This window comes from Musa acuminata, chromosome BXJ2-3 (assembly GCF_036884655.1).
Source record: "Musa acuminata AAA Group cultivar baxijiao chromosome BXJ2-3, Cavendish_Baxijiao_AAA, whole genome shotgun sequence".
Classification (NCBI taxonomy): domain Eukaryota; kingdom Viridiplantae; phylum Streptophyta; class Magnoliopsida; order Zingiberales; family Musaceae; genus Musa; species Musa acuminata.
The window spans coordinates 6,940,654-6,965,406 of NC_088340.1; the positions used below are offsets into that span (position 1 = coordinate 6,940,654).

General features: G+C 35.7%; 1 protein-coding gene and 1 long non-coding RNA gene across 6 annotated transcripts; one reads left to right on the forward strand and one right to left on the reverse strand.

The window, feature by feature from the left end:
* Positions 1 to 307: 307 nt before the first annotated feature.
* On the reverse strand, positions 308 to 12,111 carry LOC135582679 (uncharacterized). Of its 2 annotated transcripts, none has more exons than XM_065098700.1 (7): positions 11,681 to 12,110; positions 9,110 to 9,309; positions 8,012 to 8,656; positions 7,454 to 7,604; positions 5,145 to 5,294; positions 2,181 to 2,341; positions 308 to 821 (listed from the first exon to the last, which is right to left on the reverse strand). In XM_065098700.1, the coding sequence occupies exons 1-7, from the start codon at positions 11,979 to 11,981 to the stop codon at positions 714 to 716; spliced, it is 1,716 nt and encodes a 571-aa protein (XP_064954772.1). In that variant the 5' UTR covers positions 11,982 to 12,110; the 3' UTR covers positions 308 to 713. The 2 variants fall into 2 exon arrangements, with proteins under 2 accessions (XP_064954772.1, XP_064954773.1); XM_065098701.1 differs by having other exon boundaries at positions 787 to 856; positions 11,681 to 12,111.
* A 1,081-nt stretch (positions 12,112 to 13,192) lies between these two features.
* Positions 13,193 to 23,861, forward strand: LOC135607139 (uncharacterized). Of its 4 annotated transcripts, none has more exons than XR_010485091.1 (5): positions 13,202 to 13,387; positions 14,429 to 16,817; positions 17,323 to 17,395; positions 21,836 to 22,349; positions 23,411 to 23,861. It is a non-coding gene; the product is annotated as an uncharacterized LOC135607139 (long non-coding RNA). The 4 variants fall into 4 exon arrangements; XR_010485090.1 differs by lacking the exon at positions 23,411 to 23,861 and having other exon boundaries at positions 13,204 to 13,387; positions 14,429 to 14,588; positions 16,382 to 16,817; positions 21,836 to 22,528; XR_010485089.1 differs by lacking the exon at positions 23,411 to 23,861 and having other exon boundaries at positions 13,193 to 13,387; positions 21,836 to 22,528.
* The last annotated feature ends 892 nt before the right edge of the window (positions 23,862 to 24,753 follow it).

Genomic DNA, 24,753 nt, shown 5'->3' on the forward strand with positions numbered 1-24,753 from the left:
GTGAAACATGGGGTCTTCTTCTAGCAATCTTTGAGATTTCAGATGGGCACATGGTATCAGATAATGTTCCCAAATTGTGTGTGCAGGATAGGGAGACACCTTTATGCTAAAAATGAATACAAAGATGATTTGCTTGTGGCAACACCTCCATGCTCATTCATCATTTTGACCTATTAACAGGAAAAATAAATCCAAGTGGAGGAACATTAATCATTCTCATTCCTTCATTGATTCAGATGTTGCAAGGCATTAACCTTGGGTTTTATCTCTTGCACATGAACTTTTGCAGGAAGAAATGAGAAGCATATTTCACAACTGAAATTGACATAACTCAAAAGCCATTACAAGAAGTGGTTGTCCAGTTCTGCAGAAAGCAGTTTAGCATAATGATAACCACGCTTATTTTGCTATATTAACACAGTCTGATCAACATCACATTGCCACATTGTTACAGCGAACTCCTTCCGGAGGCAAAAAAGAAACACCAAATAACTGCACACGGTACCATCCAGAGTCAACAACTCCCAAGTGATTCCAATCTACTAAAAAGGAATGGCAACAATCACTGGAGCTGTCAAAAACTGAGGGAAAAATATTTAACTTTGTCAAGTTGCTTGTTTCACCATCAGTGGGTCCACTGGTTTCCTGAATTCTTATCCTTGGTATCTAATATTAAGGCTCATGACGAACCCTTACTTTGTCTGTATCCTCCTTCACTTGCTTCTTTTCACAAAGACAACCTTTGGGCTTGGTAGAAGCTGAAGGATGCAGTCGTTCATTATTGGCTTTGGATCATTGTCCAGACCCGGCTGAAATCTTATCTGCAAAATGTTTTGTTGATTTAGATCGCTAACCACTGAAACACAGGAAGATAACAGTGCAAACTTGTCAAAATAATTAAAATATAGAAAAACATATACACAATGAAAGAGTGGAAGCTTTTCGAAATAATTAAATATAGAAATACATACGCAGAATGGAACTAGCACAACAATGTCTAAGAACTTGAGTTTAATTGACGTCTTTCCTGAAACTTCAAGTTCCTCAGTTTAGAAAATCAAGGAAAATATAGATGTTGTTTCGTACACCAACATGTACCTGGAAGCTGAAACTTGAAACTACAAACAAAGCAACTTATTTCACTACTAATGTTCAGATCACAAACCATTCCCAGATATTGCAGAAATTAGTACCAAAATCATTCCCCAGGGATTACTTCATCACTCAAGATTCAAGTAAAAGGAGAAACAAAATAGTATTCCCCTAAAAAGAAGCAAGAAGAGGAAACAGAAAACATGTCTTCTATTGAAAAAATATCTAACGGTGCCCTATTATTTTATCTGTAAGCTCCTAAATAGATCATGTACCTATTCGTCTTCCCAAGATAAGCATGGACACTAATAGATAGGATTGTTCCATTGCAAAATAGGAGAAGCGGATTTGAAACATAAATATAATCTCTTTGCTTACATAGGTAAAATTACAAAAATTGATCCTCTCAAGATCTTATATTGGAGAAGCCTTATGTGCTAGGCCACTATTTTATTTTATTCATTCACCTTCCAAGCCGATGACCAATTCATCAATATCAATATCTGTCAAAACAAAAGGAGCATGCATCTCTCTTAAACAATTAAAAGCAAGAAACAAATTACAGTAATGGGAAAGTCTGTCAGGTTACCCACTAGATCTGATCCTATTCTTTATTGAGTTTTCAACCTTTAACTCTTAAAAAAAAAACTTAGCTAATTTTAACCATTGAATTGGGTGATTGTTGTATATTTAACTATGAGCTCTATGGATATGAACAACAAATATCAAACTCTATGGATGTGAACAACAAAATAAAATGACAATAAGAATGGGCATGACTATATGCATTATGAGAATGTGTTCTTTCTTCATCTTGTTTATCAAATTAGAAGCTCATATAATAGTTTTAACCCAATTATTGAGCCCTTACCCATATGCATTAAAAGAAAATAATTGATTATTTATTAGATGAGGATCAGACATTTGTGTGAAATCATTTTCTATGCAGTCTATAAAACATTTGATTTGTCATAAAATAAATAAAGTGGTTTTGTATCATCGGTACTTATCTAAATTCTAAAGGCATAAGTACAGATTTACCAAAATCAAGCCACAAATCCATAATTAAATATAACATATACAAGTACCTCATAGTTCTGAAGCAAAGATGCAATCAGTGTTGCAATTCCAAGAGTTGCAAACTTCTCTCCAACACATGCTCGTGTACCATATCCAAAAGGAAGAAAAGCTGCCTTTTTCTTTGGCTCACTAAAAAAATGGCTTCCTCCAAAGTCTTCATATTCCTTGCCTATGAATAGATATGTTGAAAAAGATAAAAACTTCAATCAGTGGTTTCAAAAATAATAACAATTTATAAGAGTGGGCATGAACAGAAAATTCAAAGTACTAGAAGCTGATATCTATACATCTCAAATAACATGCAAGTGAAAATCCATGATATATATCTAGTAAGTCCAAGGGTTAAAATTAGAACATGATACTAGTTTGAATTGCTCAAAAATAGGACAGAGAACAAGGAGACCAAGCATATTAGAATACTTAAAATAAGATGACAAAACAAAACAAGTAATCATGTGATTTGCATTATTGTGATGTACGTTGATGAAATCAACAGTCAAAGTGGCTAGAAGCTTGCACTAAAATAGAGTTTTCGTAAAGAAGCTCAACAATGACTCAGCAAGAGAAATCTCAAAATTTTAGAATGGGGAAGCGAATAAAACATCATGTAAATCGAGGAGAAAAGTGTTCAGATATTTTCTATATGCACACTATATCTGCAATCTAGACATGGTTCATGATGCAAAGTTGTATGTATGCCCAAAGAATATCAGCTCGGTCAGGTATCTGAGACAACGCTTGAAGAGTTTGCATTGTTTAGCTTGTCTGCTAAGTTCTTTGAAAACATGGATCTTCATCTGGTTTTCAACATAGACTCTTTCACCTTTGATTGCAGAGAGCAGTGGCAGTAGTATCAAGATCTATCTTTATGCCTGTTTGTGCTTGAAACAAAGGATTATCATTTCAGTTGGCATGAGTCAGCGTGTGACATGTCAGAAGGTATCAGCACACATGTGGAGGGATGCTGGCAATGTTGGTGGTACTAATTCTTGAAATAACTTTCACTACTTCACCCAAAGTGCACTTGTTCAAGTCTACTTAATGTATCTTGACAGATAAAACTCCCTTCTCACATGGTAACTACCACAATTGTTGAACATGTTCAAAGACATGAAAGTGGATATTCTTTATGTTGCAGCACATAGATAATATTTTGCACTGAATATCTTTCTTTGACTTGGCCTACCGCATATCCGAAATTCTGAAGGATTCATGTAAAGCTACTTTGTCTAAGTTGTATGCATTTTCTATAAAATATTATATAAAAAAACCCTTTTATATTACTAGCGAGTATATTGAATATGAGTGCTTATCAAGATTCACTATATGTCATTATCTAGTTCCAAAGGCACTTATTCAATTCATCCATCATGCGTTCTTCTGGGAGTGATTGACTCAATATTTGAAACGTAATCAGGATACAGTATGAGAGACATCAAGAAGTATATTATTCCCATTACATAATTATCATAATATCTCCACTCAAATATTCCTTGTATGTTTCAAGCACGTGATAGGATATGATCCTCCTGGTGCTGCTCTTTCATTCCCCACATGTGAAGACTGTTTCATATGGTTCCATTTCATCTTTAGGCCTCACGAGTCAGGTAATTGCTGTTTGAATTGTCTAAAAGCTGGAAACATGGATATGGAAGCTCTAGAAAATAGAAATCTTTCTCAGTCACAAGTGACTCATTTTCGATTCCAGACATGTAACAAGACCTATAATATACACCATAATAGATTTTTTAAAATGTTTTTACAATAACATGATAAGCTCAATATTGGGTGTCTAGGTGCTGACATAGAAAAAGACCAGGCAAGTTCAGTTTACATATACAGTAATAGTCACCTAAGTGTACTGTTGTTACTCAACCTAATGGAACTTGCAAATCATAATCCTTCACCTAAAAGCAGCTAACAAAACAAAATCAGTAATATTATAAGATTCATTACTAATATAATTTTGAACATGACAACTGCAATACAAAAACTTTGATGTCATTAGTTTCATTTATATGGCCAATTAATGTTCTTAACCCCCAGTAGTTCTTTTAAGAGATGCATCTTTTTATGCAACCATAAAGAAGTTGAAGGTACTGTCCTTAACAAGACCAGACTCAACATGATTGCTATACCTAGATTCCATTATCTATCTTAAGTTCTGCAGGCTATTATTTCTCTTTCATATATCATGTATCCTCAATAAAATGGAATATACATAAGAAGAAACTCTGTTTTTGGGCAACTAGATTTTATGTACTTCACATACACCAACTCTTCTGTAAACTTGGGCAAATCAAGCTCGCAATGTTGAAAAGAACACTTGATGAGCCTAGTTAAGCAAGATTATATCCTTCCTGTAATGCCCCATCATGCCTTGTTGTAATAGTCACAAATGGCAAGCCGCTGGGATTCTATCCCACCCTTAAGCTATGTCGAGACATGAGACCTTCTCATAGTTCTTATTTCCATCAAATTGTTGCAATATAAGCTCAGTTTAAAAGATAAACAAATAGGAAGATGAGAATATGTCGCATACTAATTCAAGGAAACCTTAAAAAGATAAGTACTACACTGTCACACATAACAGAGCATTTAGTTTGGATGAGTCACATTGAAATGATTCAACCCAGTTTGGATGGGTGAAATTGAAAAAATCATCATAATAAGGAAATTAGTTTATCAGGAATAGATATCTAATTTCACTTGTTATCATTTATCCAATTAAATTTATAGAATGAACTTAACCACATGGCTCAACATGTTTATGAACAAGATATTCGGTAACTAGATTACTTAGGTTATTAACAACACTGTGTGGATAAAAAGAAAATAAAAACCAATCATACCATCTAAAAACTTGTTTTGCTGCTACACTTGAAAAAAAAAAAAAGGTTGAAGCACAAAGAGATGATAACAAATATTTTAATGGGAGAAGAAGGAATCCAATCACGCTATGACAGCACTACCTTTATGGTTTGTGGCCTCCGAAAAGAAGCGACATGGATTGAATTGACTGGCATCCTTACCCCAAATAGCATTATCCATCTGCACCAGCTGTAGAGGAACAACAAGAATTGCCCCTGCTGGTGCAGTTACACCAGAACTAAGACAAATATCTGCAATTCAGAATTAAAAGGCAGTAGTTAAAAAGTTGGCTATAGTCTTTAAATGCATTGATAACCTATCATAAAAATAACCCTTCGAAGGAATAGTTTGATCAATGATCTCATATGCATGTGACTTTAACAAAGTATAACTGTTCACAGCACAAGTGAAATCTATAGGCACAGCTTAGGCACAACATATACAACAGGTAAAACTTCAGCATCTTGTCAGGTTGCACAAAGAGAATCTAGCTTTCTGTTATGTATTATCAACTGTGACCAACTAGATGTAAAAATTTAGTTTTAAAATACCATATACAAAGACAAACTGACTTGATAATCTGCTCCGGATATTTCAAGTTTTGTAAAGCTAATATACCAAGAATCCCAAATAATTCCCAGGAATCCTGGGCCAAGAACATAAGCTACTCTTGATCAAACACAGCCAACTTCCATACCAAGCTTCGAAGATGCCCGGAATGGAATGTTACATAAGTTAACTTGGAACTTCTCTGAAACATAGTTGTTCAAGTCAAAAAAGGTTCTATGAACAAGGAATTGAAATTCATTTCACACCACCCAGCCTGTACAGATTAGTCTGAGTGAGAATCGACCTCTGGACTGCCTTCATATTGGGTTATTTAATAAACAGGACTGAACTGCAGGTTACCTGTCTTGATACTGTAGTTTGGTGCGATATAGGTTGATTACTGCTCTGAAAAGGCACAGGATACTGTTGGTTGGCAAATCAGCCTTTGAGCATCTGAAGCAGTAAACTAAGAGAATCATGGCTCTTTAAAACTAAACCCTTACTGCCAGTCTGCCACGGCTTTGCTACTCTTTGAATGCCACAAGGAAAGGGACAGAATAGAACAGGAAGAGGAAGAAAGTAGGGTCCAAAATCTGAGAACCACTGCCAAAGGAGAGAAGAAGATATATGCAATTATTTACTAGATTCTCTTTATTTCTTTTTCTTGGATTTCTTTTATCTGATCAATACTGAGTTGTAGCAGACAACATACAAAGTTAACGCAGACCCATATTGATCTGAGAGGCGACCACAACATGTCCAGAATATGGTATTTAAATCCTTGTCCATAAAAATTAGAGCATTAAATTCTCATCTGCTGCAATTTCAACTCCTTACAATGGTTACTGAGCCCCTCACATTTAGCCAAGGAAAGATGTACATGTCATTAAAAGCCCACCTTTTTGGTCTGCTGCAAACCTAATTTGAACCCTTTGAAATGGTTGCTGAAACCTCAAGATTTAACCAAGAAAAAACCTTAAATGGTATTAATGCATATATTTTAAGATCATTCAACTGAGAGAAATATTTTAATAAACCTGGAAAATTCATGGTGGAGAATTTTCATAGAAGGGAATGTTCAAAACTTCATGTCCCAAAACTTCATATCCAAGATATTTTTTTATACCAAGTTTTTTACCATGGGTATAAGGGGATTAACCAAACTCACTCAGTTTTTTGATAGACACATAATTGATGGAATTTACAAATAGGGTTAGCATTGCAAGTTTCTTTGTACAGGAAGGAATCAAATCTATGAGAGGTGGATGAATCTCTTAACCCATGCAGTTAGCAGAACATAACTCCAGAGCTAATGCATTGGCAGTCACCAAACAGAGATCTGTGTGTGCTGCCTAAGCAGACAAGGGTCACTCCATAAATACTCATGAATATGAAGTATTTGTATATATAAATACCAACAGCACTTCCCTATTAATGGTACTAAGATTATCCAGTGAACAATTTATTTAAATAGGATACCCATATAATGATAACATGCAGAGAAGCAAGCAAGTAAGAAGCTTACAAATTTATGCATTTATATTTATAAAACACAATAAAGCTATTGGTACCATGCTCATACATGTATGCTGTTATCAATATTAGCAACTTTGTATTGAAGGAATAAATAGACCTATTCAGCTCAAATGCATCACTTATAGAGTTACAATCCTATTAAGATAGCTGTGTTTAAAACATCAAGTAACAAAGGAGACAGACATTACCATGGGTTGAAAAGAAAAAATAACATAGAGAACAATTACAATAGCACTGATAACCCAAATAAATAAAACTAATTTGTTCACTGCCTAAATGAATATTTCAGAGATATTGACTAAATTGTAGAGACTGAAGTTCATACCATGTTTAAGTGAGCATCTTTGAAGCAATGGACCTGCTGGCAATAACCGAGCTGATTCATGGACTGTAGCCATCAGTAAATTCATCTTTTGCACATCATGTGAATCCAGCTGGTAGGTTTTCTCTCGAACTTCTATGATCTCTGAGTACAACTGTGATATAGAAGATAGGTAAGCAAAAAGAGATAACTAGCTGAGTTTTTTGAGAATACATCCTCAGATCTCAAAATTTTCTTGCTCTAGAAAGATTTTTTTAAATTTAGTCTTCCAAGCATAGCCCTGTAACTAAATAAAGATGAAATGACACAGTAACTTCAGTTTTTTTAACATCAAATTTTTTTATCAAACTACTGGATTTCCGAATTGAAAGATCACCCAAGTAATATCAACTTTGAATTGTCTGGCATGCCTATAAACAGTTGTACGTGCACAGTTTGGTAACATCACCAGTTTATAACAAAGGTGATTTAAAACCATTTTGGGAGTAAATCAAGATTAGATGAACAAACAATAACAATTAGCAAAGCAGAAATGTGCCAGAAATTAGAAAAACTATCTACCTTCTCCTGCAATTCAGGATGCAGCACAAGCCTGGTCAGAATGCTACTAATCAAACTAGCAGTAGCTAAACATCCATGAAACATCAAGCCTAAAATATTCCCACATGGTTCTTCTTTGGAAATAAGATACTCCTCCATCTCTTTCTGGAATAGACCACCTGAAGTTGCATTATCAAGCAAAACTGGAGCATCCAATCTGGTTTTCTTCTCGTTACCCTTGTTTTCTTTGTGAGAATTGTAATGAATTTGACTTAATAAGTCATATCTTTCCACACAATGTTGGATGATGTCTTTGGTTAAGTGTTTTAACCTCTTGCACATGTGTTGGTACTTCCAGTATGTGCTACTCCAGAAAGGAGGGACTGTATAAGAAGCCCAGAAGCAACCATCCTTAGCAATTGTCATGAGGATCTCCTCATACATACCAGCTTTAGGCCAATCCAAAAATGCATCTCCAAAGAGTGTGCTCCCGAGGATGTAAAATGCCAACTGTCGAGAAACCGATATACAATCAAGAATACCTTTACCCATAATAGTATCAACCCTGCCCATGACACATTCAACAACCTTCAGAGGAATATTATTTGCTCCCACAGCTAGTTTCCCATTCATGTATTCTGCTAAAGATTCTCTTCTCTTTCGTACCTAGAAGCATTGAACAAACAACACATAGTTATAAAATGTTTTCTACAGTTAAATAATCAAGACAAGAATTACTATACTCTAACAACAGAAATCAGACAAACATTTAATCATACAACTAGTTAAAAATATACTAAAAGTAAATAGCTAAATGTATTCTCTTCACAAAAAAATATACATCTTGGCTAAAAATATACTATGTACAGATGAAATATAATGTAAATAAAAAAAAAATGAAACAACAACTTCACGAAAAACACAATTTTCTTAACACTATCAAAACTAGATCCAGTACAGGGTAATATGTCAACCAAAAAGATCCGTAAACATAAGAAAGTTTATCATAGGTGCTAGCATCAAAGTCACAAGTAAAACTAGCATTTAAAAAGTGAAGAAACGAAAAAGTGATAAAATGGAGAAAAATTGCAAATTCTAGCACTATTTAATTAAGGATACCTTTTCAAAGGAAGAAACAAACAGGCTTGATCTACCAAAAGCCAAATGGAATGCCCGCCCAGTCAATGGCAATTTATCTTCTGCCTTTATGAGCATCTCTTTGATGAGCATAGTATCTTTGACAGACACAAGAAGCTGAGTTGGGCTGAGCCAAAGTCTGACAATTGGTCCATATGTCTCATGCAACTCGGCCAGATAACCTGCAATGCAGTGAATTCAGAAATGCATTGGCTTTAATATGCATGTAATTGTTCTATTATAACTGCATTTTTCCAATATTATTCAAGCAGAGGGATCTACAAATCTAGACTGCGCACTTAAGTTAGTCAGGTGGTATAAATTTTTTTATCTCATGCTAATATAGTATCTACAGAAAGGAAAGATTTGCAAGATCAGGGTCCGTGGAGGACCAATTATAAGAATCCAGCAAGATAAACCAAATAGAATCATGGGAACTTCTTTTATGGAAACAAAAATCCAAAAATCTACTGGAATTAGAGGGACTGACAGCCAATCTTGATAATGCCCTGAAAGGTTTCTTGACACCCAATCCTATAAACCATGACAAGAAAAAAAATCATTGTATTGAGCTATTATTGTCTAACTATCACTAGAACTTGCATATCCTTGTTTTCTTTTTTTCTTAATCCTAGTGATCATTACATTAAAGGTTATCATCCAAGCAACTACATAAACTAAATAACTGTCAAGTCAAAATGTGATTCTGGTACTGGTTCATTGTACTGGCATGTTCGATAAATTGTACCAAGTAATTCATGTATATCTACAACATTTAGTTCCTCAAATCTTCTAAGAAGTTTTAAAAAATTTTAAGGCATGTGGTTTTATCCTTCTTTATTATTTTTTGATCTCTTACATATAGATAGAATTAATGCTAAATTAAGGTTAAAGGGTGCCCTATCACTTGGATAAGTTATCTCCTATAATGTGAACATAAATTTTAATTTATACAAATGCTATATTAAGGTACCAGAACAATTTATAATTGTTTATAACTGATTTTGAGATGAATGTGCAAGGCACAAATTCTTCCTCAAAAGCATACCCATGATAGACACAGTTGTTCAGGAAAAGGTAATTTCAACAGAATCAATTTTGAAGATAATATGTCAACAAGAATCAAGCATTTACTTCTAAATGATAAACTAACAAATTCTGTAGGTTCGTCTTTTGGTACCAAAGGTACAGATAAACATGCATGCCTAAAAAAATAAAAAGCTTTTGCTGATCAATGCTGAAATATTTTAACTTTGCAGAATCCATTACCTAAAACCAATGTCAAATCATGAAACTCTTTATGAAAATAATTTGTAGACCATATTTTACAGAAATTTCACAAATAAATTCTTGAGAAACAGCAAATGAAAGAAACAAATAAGATTCCCATTCATGGAGAAATTAACTTACGGCTAGGATTTCCTTGTGGGTTAAATCTTGAGGATTAACCAACTATAGTAACATATTTTATAAAGTTAAAGGGAGCTGGCATGCAAGTCGTGCAGCTTACTGTGGAACCTGTTAGCTAAAAAGGACAATTGTCCAAATGCAAATAGCAACCGCCAGTGCTCCCTGTCCTCCAAATAGGAACGGAAAGAGAATAAATAGAGAATCCTACGATAACTCCTGACCAAATACCTATTATAATAATTCTCCAAATAAGACCTAGAAGCTAATGCATGCAAAAGCAAATGTGATCTTAATAGAATATTATGCGAATGCAAATCTTAAAGATTGAATTTGAGGACTGGATAATATAATACCTCAGAGAAACACAGAAATTGCAACATTCACAGATCAGTTTCAGAATTCAATGTTGCAAAAAATTTTGACAAATAGCAAAGGTTTTTTATAATCTCAGTCAGAATGATGCAATCCAATCAAGATTCCAGATACAGATTGTTTAAGTTCCAGCTACTCAGGTTCTAGTCAATGATAGTCTAGCATCAACTCAAGCCATTCAAAGTTTTCTTTCTCCTTGTGCAAAATATTTTGTTTTTACTGGTTATAATTTAAGAAAGACCACCATGATATGATTAGAAATTAATTAAACACACATATCTACATGTATGTGTATGAACAAACACACTTAAATATACATGGAACAAGGCATGGTTCACACCCAAAGTTTGCTTTATGCATGACAACCTTTCCCCAACCAAAGAAGAAGGAACAAGGTTGCTATGTTCTTGTCATCTAAGTTTCATGACTTGAGAATCATGAGTAGATCCAATCGGTATACTACAGAAAATAATATTTTTTGGTGAGAATAAATACAAATAAATAAATTCCTAAAAGAACCACATCGTAGCACTGCCAGGTGATAAAGGATCTGCTAATAACAACTTACAATTCATGAATCCAAGAGTTCAAGTCTACCCATAAGATAATTTACAAGAAAATCATTAAAAAAACCACTTTTTCAGCTCCTCGTGCTGAAATACCAATCAAATAATCACAACCGCAAGAAGATCTAAAATTTCAGCTGCAAGACATAACTCATAAGCATCTCCAAATAGCAATAAACAGATTCGAAGAAGCATAGGCCCCTACCGGTGAGGCTCCCCAGGGATCCGCACCCGGCGATCAGCTTGGAGCGGGCAAGGAAGGGGTTGGAGGGCGGGCCCGGGATCCGGCTGCCTTGGACCCACAGCCGTACCAGCCTAGCGAGTCGGCGAAAGAGAAGCGAGGTGACGGAGATGAGGGCGATCCAGAGGAGAGCGTTGGTGGCCCTGGAGGTGTAGTCCCGGAAGAATCGGCCGGGGCAGGCGGCGGCGCCAGCGTGGGCCGATGTCGGCGGCCGGAGAAGAACGCCGATAAGGGTGTAGGGGTGCGCTGCGTCGCAGGATTCCATGCTGCACCCCACGGTGGAATCGAGTGGATAAACCCAAGTGCGTTACCGAGCGAAGGCGGTGCCGTCCTGTAGCCGTGGAGAGGGTGAGAGAGCGGTGGAGACGCAGGGGAAATGAGCAAAGGAACCGGTGGATTTTTTGTGGTGGCTTTTGACTCCAAAGATGGGAAGAGGCGAGCTGTGGTGGATGTCGTGATACGTGGCAGTCTCCAATTCAATCGGGCCAGCATCACATGGGTTGCGTGATGGACTAACTTTGGTTTTGGACACATCCATGACATTTAATGAGAGGCTCTATTTACCAGTTCAAATCGTACCCGTTCGGCACCTGTTTAATGGTTGGTCCAGCCACCTGGACCACCGGCAGGGTCTCCAGAAGAGAACCATGTCAGTCGTTTAAGCGAGTACTTACCAGATAAGAACAGAAAACACTTTCTTTTAATGTCACCAACGGTTGGTTTTGAGAAACAAAAATACCTGGTAGAATCACCCACGGTTTTACCAGTTATATGATTGGAGGATAGTCAAATGGACCACCTACAGCGATTGCCAGTCGAACACAAGATAGGTATGAACAGAGCGAGATGAGCGTTGGGATGAAAAAGAAAAGGCATTTTCATGTCGAGATACCTTTACCCACTAAGTTTACCATTGTCTGTACCTTTCTTATCATTGGTGGTCGAACTGGGAGGAGAGCTTTAGGCATGCTTTGGATGAACGTGATCCGTGATCGCAAAAGTGGCCCACCTGTGGAGATTGCTGCGTGAAAACACGAGGCAGGTAATCGGGTGAGTAAACCTCGGGAGGATAATGTCACTATTACTTTGTATCGTCACAGGTAGAATGTGTTGTTGGCCACATATGCGTCGCATAGTTGGGAAATCTGTGCGGTTCTTGTGATATTTTCGTAGCGAGAGTACGATTGGAAGAACGTTTTCAACGCGGCCGATCAAATCATCTTAGTTAATAAAGGTTTGCAATCTCTCAAACAATAGGCACCAACAAATCAAATTATGTAATAAAAAATAAGATCATGATTGATATCGAGTTCTATGATTTTGTGTCGTCAGATCGATCAATTAGGTCAAATTGGATCACCAGAGAATGAGATTGGGTCAATATATGGCTTTCAATCAGGTCGGTCATAATAATATGCTCGCCCCACATAGGTCCATTGCCATGAATGAAATATATCTCAATAATATAATGTAGGTGTGATGTTATATTCTAATATGATGAACGGGCGTAGTTATCATTCAACCAACGGGACGTACCGTCGGAACCAATCATAGTTTATGCGTAATACTTGAGCGTTACCCACGTCAATGGAGTCGAATTTGGGGTTAGAATCCATAGATAAACAACTTCGAAGATGATGGGAGGGACGAGAGAACAATTCTCTTGGATCGGTCTGATTTTTTTCCCTTTTGATCCCGTTTGCCCTAATATTTCTCTGTTTTTATCCACTCGTTTCTGCTCCTTTCTTGTTAATTGCCGTTCTCTGTGTTCCGTTCTTTGTTTTCTTGATGTGTTCTTCATTTGTGTGCTTGATAGGGGTTTAGGGTTGCCTGATAACTGCTGGGGTCCATCGTTTTCTTGTATGTGACGTTCGGAAATTTTTTGGTGGTCGAGTTTGCATTTGTTTAGGTTGTTCCATTGTGATTTTGGTCTAGTTGCGGCACGAGCCACTTTATCTGTTCCCTGTGTTGACGAGAGTCTTATACGCCAGGCCGCCTTCTTTTTAACTTTTTCTTTGTGGCATCAATTTCTTGATTTGATTCCAGTTCTTTAGTCTGTCTTGGTGTTGCCTTTAATCCAGGGCACACATTGACTAGTTCTGTTGCGTATTTTTGGGTGGTGGGTTTGTAGGTTCTTTTAGGTGTTGCACGGAGGTGGATTTGTGGCTCCATCCAATTTTATGTTGTCGAGTTTATTTCAAGTTAGTGGATGATGTTATGACTTGCGTGATCTGTGAATTGTAGACAATAGTGAAATTTTGTTTTTCTTTTTATCTTCTTCAACCACTATATGCAATGGTATCTGACATTTGCAATAGACATGGTATTGCTGTCCCATTAAAAATTTTTGATTTCCTGTTTGTGGCGGCCCGTTACGTGTCTTTCATTATAATAAGAAAAAGAAGAATATAGGATGATTCTCCTTCTCACATGTAACATGGCTGTTCAGAAATAGCAGATGCTCCTACCATACTGTCTGATTTCTTTATGTATTCATCTCAATCTGCTTAATAAAGGGAAGATCACTGAGATGGCTTAACCTCATTATGATAGATCTTAAGCCTCTTTATAACGAGCGCAAGAATGAAACAAAGAAACATAAAGTTATTCACTACATCAGTTGGATATCAAAATCTGTTTTAACAAGAATCTAATTGCTTTCTACTACATCATGCTTAATGTTTAGTGAAGACAGTAATTTTTTTGAATCAGGATATATGGGTTGAAATAGGGTAGAGTGATCTTGCAAGGATAGAAGGATATTACAGCTTGGACAGGATCTTTATAGAAGGAACATAAGACTATGCCAGAGAACACATTACTGAATTTTCAATTTCTACAAGGATATTACAGCTTGGACATGATCTGCAAGGTGTGGTTGTTCAATTTCTGATTGTTTGTTTTTAGATTTTTGCTAATGACAAATGAAACTTATTTTACCTTCTTGCTACAAAATTTGGGGAGTACCCTTATCGAGTTATGTAATTTCATGAACATACCTATAGATGAACAAAAAAAGAACATGTAATTTATGTGATCTCATCATCAGTTGTCTCAGTACTTTGGCAAGGATGCCTTGCATTTGATTTAATTGATCAGGTGGTTAACTTCTCTCTTCTTTTGAATTTTTCACCAAATATCCTTTATTTATTTATTTATTTATTTTTGCCCAATTTATTTATTGTTCTTTTAACTTTTTAGATGTTGAAGTTGAAGGATTGAATGAACTGAAAGCTAGTAAGATGAAAATACTTGTTCTAAAGAAGCAAAATGAGTTTGATTAAATTGACAGAAATGTCCATATGGATGTTGATGTTGAAGGAAAAAGACAAATCCTTATCAATCTCATCAGCTCTTTTTTTTCTTCACTAATGAGTTATTAAGGCTTTGTCAAGTTCCAATATATCACTTAAATTTATAGGCATTGATCTTGCTATGTTCTTGTACCTAATGCTTGCAAAGTGACTGAAATTCTTATCTGTCCTATGACTTCCTTTTAGTGTGTTGTTCCAAAAATGTTTACTTATTGGTGTGTACATGTGCATGTTTCTAGTTTCTAGTACCCATATATTAAGTTGCATTGCAAGTAGAATTTTTTGATGGAAGGTCAACTACCATAGTGTCCAGACTGCAGAGTAAATTGACATTTATGTATACATATTACATGGATATGTACAGACCAATGCAAAGATTTGCATGAATTCATCTAAAGCATGGCCGTAAGTTTCGTTGTATGCTTGGTGATGGGGTTTCATCATCGGGTATCATATACACGTATAACTGTGATGATAAAGGGTGGTTCAGGACGAGTCTCCTGCCAAGGGTTGAGCAGGGTCAGTTCTCACAAATTTAAGCAGAAAGGTGGTCTTTTATGTTTTTTTTTTTTTGGGCATACTGACCAGTATATAATGGTTTCATGTTTAAATTTTAGTGGGAGACCTAGATTTTGACTGTATTCTCAAGTATGGTGTAGTCGTGAACTTTGTTACTCATTGGAGTTGCAAGGATACTTTGATGGTAGTAGTTATTGAAGATAACATGTATGGCTTACATGTCTCTTATAAGTGTAAAGTTGAGATATTATCTGGTCATGACTTATGGCAGTATAATTAACTGTTGTCATTCAGTGAGAATAATCATGTTTTTTGAAGATTTAAAATTATAACAATCATTAGGTATTTTAATTTCCGTCTCAGTTCATTAGCATTTTCTCTTGTGGTACTGTACTTCTTGGGTTGTTTGGGCTGCCAAGTTTACATTAGGTGTTTTAGTTTCTTTTTTCAGTTAGTATTGTCTTCGTTCATGGTACTGTAGCTTTTTGGGTTGTTTGGGCTGCAATAGTTTACAAGCCTACACCCAGGTGGATTGAATATGCTATAATTTCGTTCTTTTGAAATTTTTCTCTAGAGAAAGTTTCTTTCTCTCAACTTGTCTTGCACCTGATAAGTTGATCTGCATGCATTGAATCTTAGAACTTTATTCGGATAATTATAAAATTTTGGTTTATGAATAGACTGCACATCTTTTGGAAGCTTCTGTGTGTTGGTTTTAATGAAAATATCATTTTCTGAAAGTTCTTTGATGTTTTGGTATAGTGTTTATCAAGGATTATCATTTGCTTATCAGACCCATATCGGTCCTGGTTGGACTGGTACGATGGTACAGGTATACCGACATATATGCTGATACATACCAGCATTTCAAAAATGAAGAACAAGAAGGAGAAGAGGAAGGCACAATGGAGAAAGAGGAGGAAGGAGGTGGAAAGAAGAGGGAGGAGGAGGAGAAAGAGAAGGATGAGAAGATAGGTATGGCAATCAACGAGCATTGGGCAACCATGTACTGCTGTATGAGGAGAAATGAGGGCTTGCATTCGGGGAGAAGAGGGCTCATGAATGCAAGCTCTAATGGCTATTTTTATTTTTTTTAACGGTCGGGCCGGATTGGCCTGAAATGGGGCGATCCGCATATTGGTTCATGTTCGCGTACCTGTTCATGGTGGGGACAGCCCACAATCCAATTCATGCCCATGTATTGGTTCATGGTGGGGGCAGTAAGTACCACCTGTTTTGTACCAGTCCGAGCAAAACATCAATCAATGGTATTTATCTTTGTCCCTATATTTGTTTACTTGTATGTGCTTTCTTAAACGTGATTTTATGGGAAATCTTGTTTTCTTAATACATCGGTTGTAATATCCCAACCAGCAGGAGATGGCTCTGATACTTGCATTCCTTCAGTGTAGGAATTTTCTTCTCTTTTAAAATCTGTTCTTGAGACTGACCAATGTACTTGTTATATGATTCTTTTCATGATACTATTACAAATTGTAACTCAGTTATTTTCCATGCATGTTCTCTTGCTTAAGTTGGTACCCTAATTATTAGGAGAAAAGGCACATTGGATTATGGTATCTATTATTTCCTGACATCCAATCACTGATGTAGCTTATGTAGAGAATCTGACTGCAAAAATAAAGCCTTGATGAAACAAAAGGAATGCCATTTATACATAAACAGTGGAATTCTGTTGCTGGAAATATTTCCTATGTAATGAAATATATTGCATAGAGCTTAGTTTGAATACTATGTTATTTTGGTCTCTAGGTGCAATTGTTAGATAGATAGGAAGATTATATCAATCTGGCAGCAACGAGAAGCGGTCAAATGACAATTCCAGGTTGGTTTTCATTATTTTCCTCTTTATGCTACTATGTTACATAAACTTGTTTAGGACTTTAACTTCATCCTGTGGTCATGATAAACTTGTTTTAGGACTTTTCCTTCATCATATGTTCACCACAAACTTGTTTTAGGACTTCCAGCAGTTGTTCTGGTGGTCCTGTTGTTTTTACTTCGTGCTACTAACACTCAAAGAACAGCATAATTTAGTAGGTTATTTAGAAAGATTGCATGCTTATGTTTGTTCATTTCTATAACAATGCTTGATGTTGTCATTAATACTTTCTGGATCTTGGAGGCACTTTGTAGTTAATAATGTCATTGGTTCATGGAATTTTATAGCATGTTGTATCATGGATTGAAAGCTTGAGGTCAATTCCATAAATGTCTAAGAGGAAACCTTTTTTTCCACTTTGCTTTTGAATCTAACAGTGTGCATGTCCATTCACTATGTAGATTATTGAGACCAATCTTATGTGGTCTGAACTTTTCATTTTAACTCTTGCTGATTAGTACCATGTCCTCACTCTGTCATATCATTTTGGATAGAAATTGCTAGGATTGATGTTCTGCCATGAGGCAATGATTTTTTAATTTATTTCAGAAATTACATTCGCTGTGTTTGTTATGAAAATCACATTTCTTGCAAGTACTCTGGTTGTTTTTATCACTGAAGCTTCCATTAAGAGAATAGGCAGTCCACTTGTTTTGAACTCTTAGATAAATGCTTGCGAGTATCCTCGAATTTAAGTTCCAGTTGCTAAATACAGTAAGTTGGATCCTTGGAATAGTAAAAGAACATATATGTTCCTTGTGGTTCCAGAAAGTTTTATTCTCAATGTTTGATACCATTGAAGGAGTCTTCGGAAGTTTATAGACACAGGTTGTAATGCTAGCATATGGGAGAAGACTTGGTTGAATAATATTTATTAGTAAATGGCCAACAATTCGTCAATATCGATAAGATGAGCAACTTGGATAATATTTCATATTTTACTTGATGGAAATTAATGGGAGGTGCAAAGACTTTCAGCAAGCTTTTATCCTATCTCGATAGACTAGATTTCGTGTATTCATATTTCTTGAAACTCGAGTGAAGACATTTGAATATGGACTTTCCATCCTAATGGTAATGCTACTGCTCATAATGCATAAGAACTATATGATGAAGACTACCTAGTTTTGAATTATTTGCAAAACAATTTAGTATTAAATCTATAAAATGCTTCTTTGTGTCCAACTTGCAGCATTTTCAATCATATTGTACAATACTTTATTTTTCAATGCTCCCTTTTGCCTGCATAGTGTGCTTTTATAATGTGCTTGTTTTTCTAATAGTGGTACCAAGAGGTAATATATGATGATCTTAAATGATACCAAATGGAAGGCTTTAGGAACATGTGTTCAAATTCTTAATGACATTGGTGAAACTTTATGGTTTTTTTAAAAAGCCTATTAAAAGATTATTTGAATATCTCTTTAACCTTAAATGCTAATTCTTACATGTTAGCTGATTGTTTTAACATCAGATCATGTTAAAGAGGTTGTGTTGTTAAAAAAAAGGTCCACATCACACAACATCTAATGCCACAAACATTGATGGTACCACCTCAGGTGCCAATTTTGGATGGAAATCCTTCCGTGTTGTAGGGATTGGAACCTGACAAGCACAAATGATAGTGTGTGTGGTTTGGTTATCAATTTTTTGCCTCCCCCACCATGCAATGAAGCAATCTTTCCAGTATTGTAGCACATAGCACAAGGCTTTTTCATCACCCACTCTCCCAATTGTGGCCTTCATCATGACATGGTGCCCAACCAATTATTTAGTTGGAGACTTGTGTGTACTCCACCATACTTTCTCACACTGCTCTAATGAATCATCCATTCCCCTCCATTTTGAGATGTAAAGATGTTCTTATCCACTTTGTAGTCCCAATGGGGCTCTACATATGAAGTAATCATGTCTCATGATAAAAGGGGTTTGATTTTGCACTACGAATTTTAGCCTAAGAGAAAAAGAAAATTTAGCTAAAATTTGCAGACTTTACTGGGCACTAATGTGGAAAGATTTCAGTTGATGAAAAAAAAAAAATTTAGCTAAAGTAAGCCTTGGAAAAGAAATAAATTAACAAAGAGTGCCTTTTAGCTTGTAGAAAATATAAATCGGTATTGATTTGGCACTAAGAAATTTTAGCTAAGGAGAAAACAAGAAAACAGAAAGCTAAATTTTGAGGGATTCAATTGGCATTAATGTGGCAAGACATTTTAGCTAAAGAAAATAAAAAAAATAGCTAAATTCCAAGCCTTTTGCAAGAGAAAGAAAAGAAAGGAAAAGAAAAGAAAAGAAAAGGTACTTTCTATTTTGTAGATAAAGAAAACTTGATGGTGCAATCTGTTTCTGGCAACTGAAAGGGAGTTGCATGCTAATTGTTGTCTTTGAGATGAGATATAGCTTTTAAAAGTTGATGATCGGATGGATTCATCTGGCATTTATTTAGCACGAAATTACAGCTGATTTTGCTTGATGAGCTAAAGAAATTTTATCTTAGGAGAGCAGACAGAAGTTTAGCATTTCTTTTAAGAGGTTCATTTGGCATAAGAAAATTTAGCTAGAGAGAAGAGAAAAAAATTAATTAAATTTCGAGGGGTTCATTTAGCATTTATGTGGCAAGAAATTGTAGTTGAAGAAAAGAAGAGAATTTAGCTAAGTTTTGATTATGTGGGATCAAAAAATTTTCATGCCATGCAAAATATTACATTAAAGAGTGTCGTTTAGATTTTAGAAGAAGTTGGTGATGAAATTTGTTGCAATGGATTTTTTTTTTTTTTTTTGTTGAAAGGGAGTTGCATGCTAACCATCTGTCTCTGAGATAAGATTAAACTTTAAAAAGTTAATGATCAGATGGGTTCATTTGGCATTTATGTACCAAGAAATTTCAGTTAATTTTTCTTGATCAGCCAAAGAAATTTTAGCTGAAGAGAACCAGCAAAAGTTTAGTTAAATCACATGGAGTTCATTTGGCACCAAGAAATTTTAATTGAAGAGAATAAAGAAACACGAAAATTTGAGAGGTTAGTTTGGCGCTAATGTGGCAGCAAAAAGTTTCTTCTAGCTTGTAGAAAAAGAAAATTTGATGACGCAATCTGTGACAGTCGATTCTTTTTTTTTGAAAGGGAGTTGTGTGCTAATTTTTTTGTCATCTTTGGGATAAGATACAACTTTAGAAAGTTAGTGATTGGATGGTTGCATTTGGCATTTATGTGGCGAGAAGCTTCTGCTGGTTTTGCGTGATCATTTAGATTGGAAAGATATACTGTTTTGCAAAAGAAAAGACAAGAAAAAGCTGAAAGCAGTGTCATTTAGCTGGTGGAAAAAGAAAAAGCAATCAGCTGCAGTAGATTTTTTTTGTGAAAGGGAGTTGCACGCTAGTTTGTTCATCTTCAAGATAGAATATGACTTCAAAAAGTTAATGATTCAATCTCTTTAGCATACAGATTTAAAGGGGTTTATTTGCCATTAATTTGCATGAATTTTCTGCCATTTTCTTCTGATCAACTTAGGATAAAAAATTTTGCCTCTTGAAAGAAAAGAAAAGAAGTGAAAAAGATCATAATTTAGCTTGTAAGAAAGAAAACTGTGATGCAATTCCTTGCAGTAGACTCTTCTTTGCGAAAGGGAGTTGCATGCAAATTTATTTTGGAAATTACTGATTGGATCTCCTTCAGCATGCAATTTTAAAAGTTCATTTGGCGGACCACAAATTATAGCTAATTTTGCTGATCAATTTTTATTGGAAAAAAATTATGTGCCTTGCAAAAGTAAAAAAAAGGTGGAGAAACTATTAGACTAAGACAAAAGGTAAATTGGTGACACAATCATCTGCAGTATGTTCTTTCTCATGAAAGGGAGTTGCATACTAATTATTCATCTTTGTGATAAATACAACTTTTAAAAAAGTTAATGATTTGATCTCCTTTAGCAATAGATTGTAAGAAACACAAGGAAGATGAAGAAAAGTTCAAGTGACATCAACTTCTCCCTGAGATGCATTTCCCTTTAGGTAAATAATGCATTAGAAATACCTTATCCCAGAGTAAATAATGCAACTCTGATCATGGGAGGACACATGATTGAAAACCAAAAAACCATATTTTTTTCTGAAAAGGAAAAAATATTTACGAATTTTTTTTCCAAAACTAGCTGAAAAAAGTTCTGATAGGTAAGTAAGAACAGAGGCATTCCAGATGTGGCCATGAGTGCTAGTCCTTAGCGTAAGCAACTAGTAGCCTGATTGGCTTCCCTATATTATATATTGATCTTGTACTCTGAAAGTAATTTTACATTCACTTGCTTTTGTTCTGAATCTCAACTTATTATTCACTTGCCAATGTATCTGGTGCTATTACTCAGTTCATGTTTCACTCTTTTTTCCAGGAAATAATGGTCTGCTCACCAGTCCTATGAATAATTGAGGGCTTTCTGAGGCACTATCTGGTCCTGAATCTTTTGCCAAAAAGGATGCTGCCCCATGAAGAGTTGTCCTGGGCTCCCTCACTTGAAACACCACAATGGTCACTGAGACCTCTTAGAGAAGGATTGTTATCAGTATCGGAGCTCCTTACATTATTCACTCTGCTCCTGCTCAAAGAGTTGCTATCTGTTACAGTGCAAAGTAAAGAGACCAAGGAGAAAAAAACTCTGCCGATGGCCACTATCACTCTCTGATGTTGAGGACTCTGCAATGAACATTACTGGTCAGGTGGCATGGAATATGGAGATGTCGAGAGGAAAGTGAGAAAGATTTAAAGGTGTTTGAAGAAGTGGGGATTTGTGTGCCTGTGGATTAAAGACACAAGCATTGTTGTTCAAAAAGATTAGTGGAATGCAGCAACTAGTCCGTGTATGGATGTTTGGCCCTTCTGATAGATGGACCTTTCTTCCAGTGCTGGTATTTTATGTGTCACTTCATTGCTTTAACTTACTCTTAGTTTACCCTTCAATAATGTAAATATTTTACATCCCCTGCAAACATCAAACACTCCTTTTAAATATATGTCAAATTTCTTGTATTTTATTTAGGTTTTGTATGCCTAAATTCAGATTAAAATAAGGATTATGATTGGAATACTTTACGATTGCAAGTTATAATGTTTCCACTACTTATGGTTGGCTACATGATGGTGCTCGACTGACATAAGAAGGACAAACACATCTGCATGTTGCTAAGCACAGAATTGAAGGACAGCAGTCCTAAATATTTTAATTGGTAGCTTCTAAAATTTCCCTGAACTACTGCTGTTCCAATTTTTATCATTCAAAATATAGCAGTTTAGCTGGCTACTCTTAAACTATCAAAATGTTGTGAAATGGATGATAAGTCCTAAGAAATTTATTGCCATTATATCATGATAATAACAGCAAAAATCTCAAATCTCAATAAGGAACCAGTAATTTGTTTGGCTAATTAATCACCCTTGCCATATAGGCATATACAGAGTCTAGGCTTGGTATGATCTGCTTGCATTGGAGTGGGACAACATCACAAACCTGGACCTGGATGAATCAGGATTGCTTTAGAATAAAGCTCACATTCAAGCAGCCAGTTTTGTGTAGCCAAAATCCAATGGATCACAAGCTGGTTTTGCATCCATTTTGTTGAGCTTATGTCACTTAACATGACCTCAAGCATCAGCTGGGCATCAGAACATTGCTGTGCGCCTGGTCATTTGCACGATCTAAATCCTCATATCTCCTTTTGCCAACCTCTGCAATTTTCCTTGTTGCTATTCCAACACGCACAGCAACCGAACAACTCTTCCACTACTGTGAAAAGAACTTGTGACCTGAGGTGTTGAGATCTCATTCCAAGGAAACACTTGTTTTAGTTTTATGGGAAGTCCATTAGAAATTGTATAATTGAAAGAATCAGACATTTTTTCTTGTGCAAAAGTACTTTTTTATTCTGTATACTTTAGCAGATGGCCAACTAACTTATTTTTGTTTATGTAGATCACATCAAGATACTGTACTGAAAAGGACTACAGGATTAGGCAGGAGCATAAAGAATAACCAACCTTTGTTGTCCTGAGATTAGAGGTTAGATATGAACTCAAGAAACAACAATTATCATTACAGAGATACGCTGGGAATTGCTGCTGCGTTAATCATGCAGTTGGTTCTTTCCATAGTGACTTCCTTGCAGATATGAACTTCTTTGGCTGGTGGGCTGATGAACTGAGTTGGTTTCCAGGAGAGCAATGGTCTTAGCACCATGACATATTTTTCCACCAAACTTTTCTCAGCTGGAATAATTCCTTCTGGGTTTAGTTCAATGTGAAATATGGCTTCCTAATTAAGTTATGCTGGCTTTGCAGATTTTGCACTCTATATGATCATATACTTGTTGGAAGTTTGAAGAACAAGCTAGGATTGGATACTTCTAATACAGAATTTTGCTACATTTTTTAGTGATTCTTTTGTGCATGAATCAAAGAGTTAAAAATATCAAACAAAAAGATAACAGGTGGGAAATTTAAAGCTTAATATGTTTCAAGAAAAACCACTGCTTGTGTGGAGTTATGAGCACTAGAAATGAGAATACCAATCTTTTGGGAATGATTTAGTGCCATCCTTTTCGATGCTGACATTGTTTATGTTAATATGAAATCTTATCTTTTGCTAGAATCTATCAATCTGTTATCTTTCATATAAGATGGAACTACATAAACTATCATCCAGCTTTCAAGAGATCATGAATGATTTTCTCGAATCCAAAAAAAGTAAATGATACCAATTGCCATGACATTCTGCACATACATCACACAACTGAATTGGATAACCAGCAGAGTTCCACTGTGAAAGGTATCAACACCAGTTGGAATTATGAATGCAGAAGAGAATTTGGATTCTAGAAGTGGCAGGTGTGTGATATATTCTCTCCCATGAACATCGTGTCACAAGTTGCCCACATAGTGTAGGAAATGGAACTCAGAATCAAACTTAATCCAGTTAAGTAGTTGTCTGCTTGGGCTGAAACATATCTCAGTTGATGTCTGTAGTTATCATCCTTCTGTTGCTTTAACCTTCTTTATTCCACTCCCTAACTTTCAAGTATCATTCCACATTCACCAATTCATTGCCATTAGTAGTTCTTTAGGAATCTCTTAGGCTTGTAATTATCCACTATGCACTCCGATCGAATCCCACAAACATGTCATTCTCTCCACGTTGTGACTTGCTCTCTTTTACAAGGTTTTGCCAAAAAATGAGGACCCAGTAAAGTTACTGCCTTAAACAGTGCTTCTCATGGATGTACAGTTGTGAAAATGATGAGCCTGTTTGCCAACTTTTCT

What these genes read in the sequence shown, in the direction of transcription:
- LOC135582679 (XM_065098700.1), bottom strand. Translation starts at nt 11,981, where the DNA reads ATGGAATCCTGCGACGCAGCGCACCCCTACACCCTTATCGGCGTTCTT. An exon ending in ATCCCTGGGGAGCCTCACCG is followed by an intron (nt 9,310 to 11,680) that starts GTAGGGGCCTAT and finishes ACTGCATTGCAG; the next exon opens with GTTATCTGGCCGAGTTGCAT. An exon ending in CTTTGCTTCAGAACTATGAG is followed by an intron (nt 822 to 2,180) that starts GTACTTGTATAT and finishes AACATTTTGCAG; the next exon opens with ATAAGATTTCAGCCGGGTCT.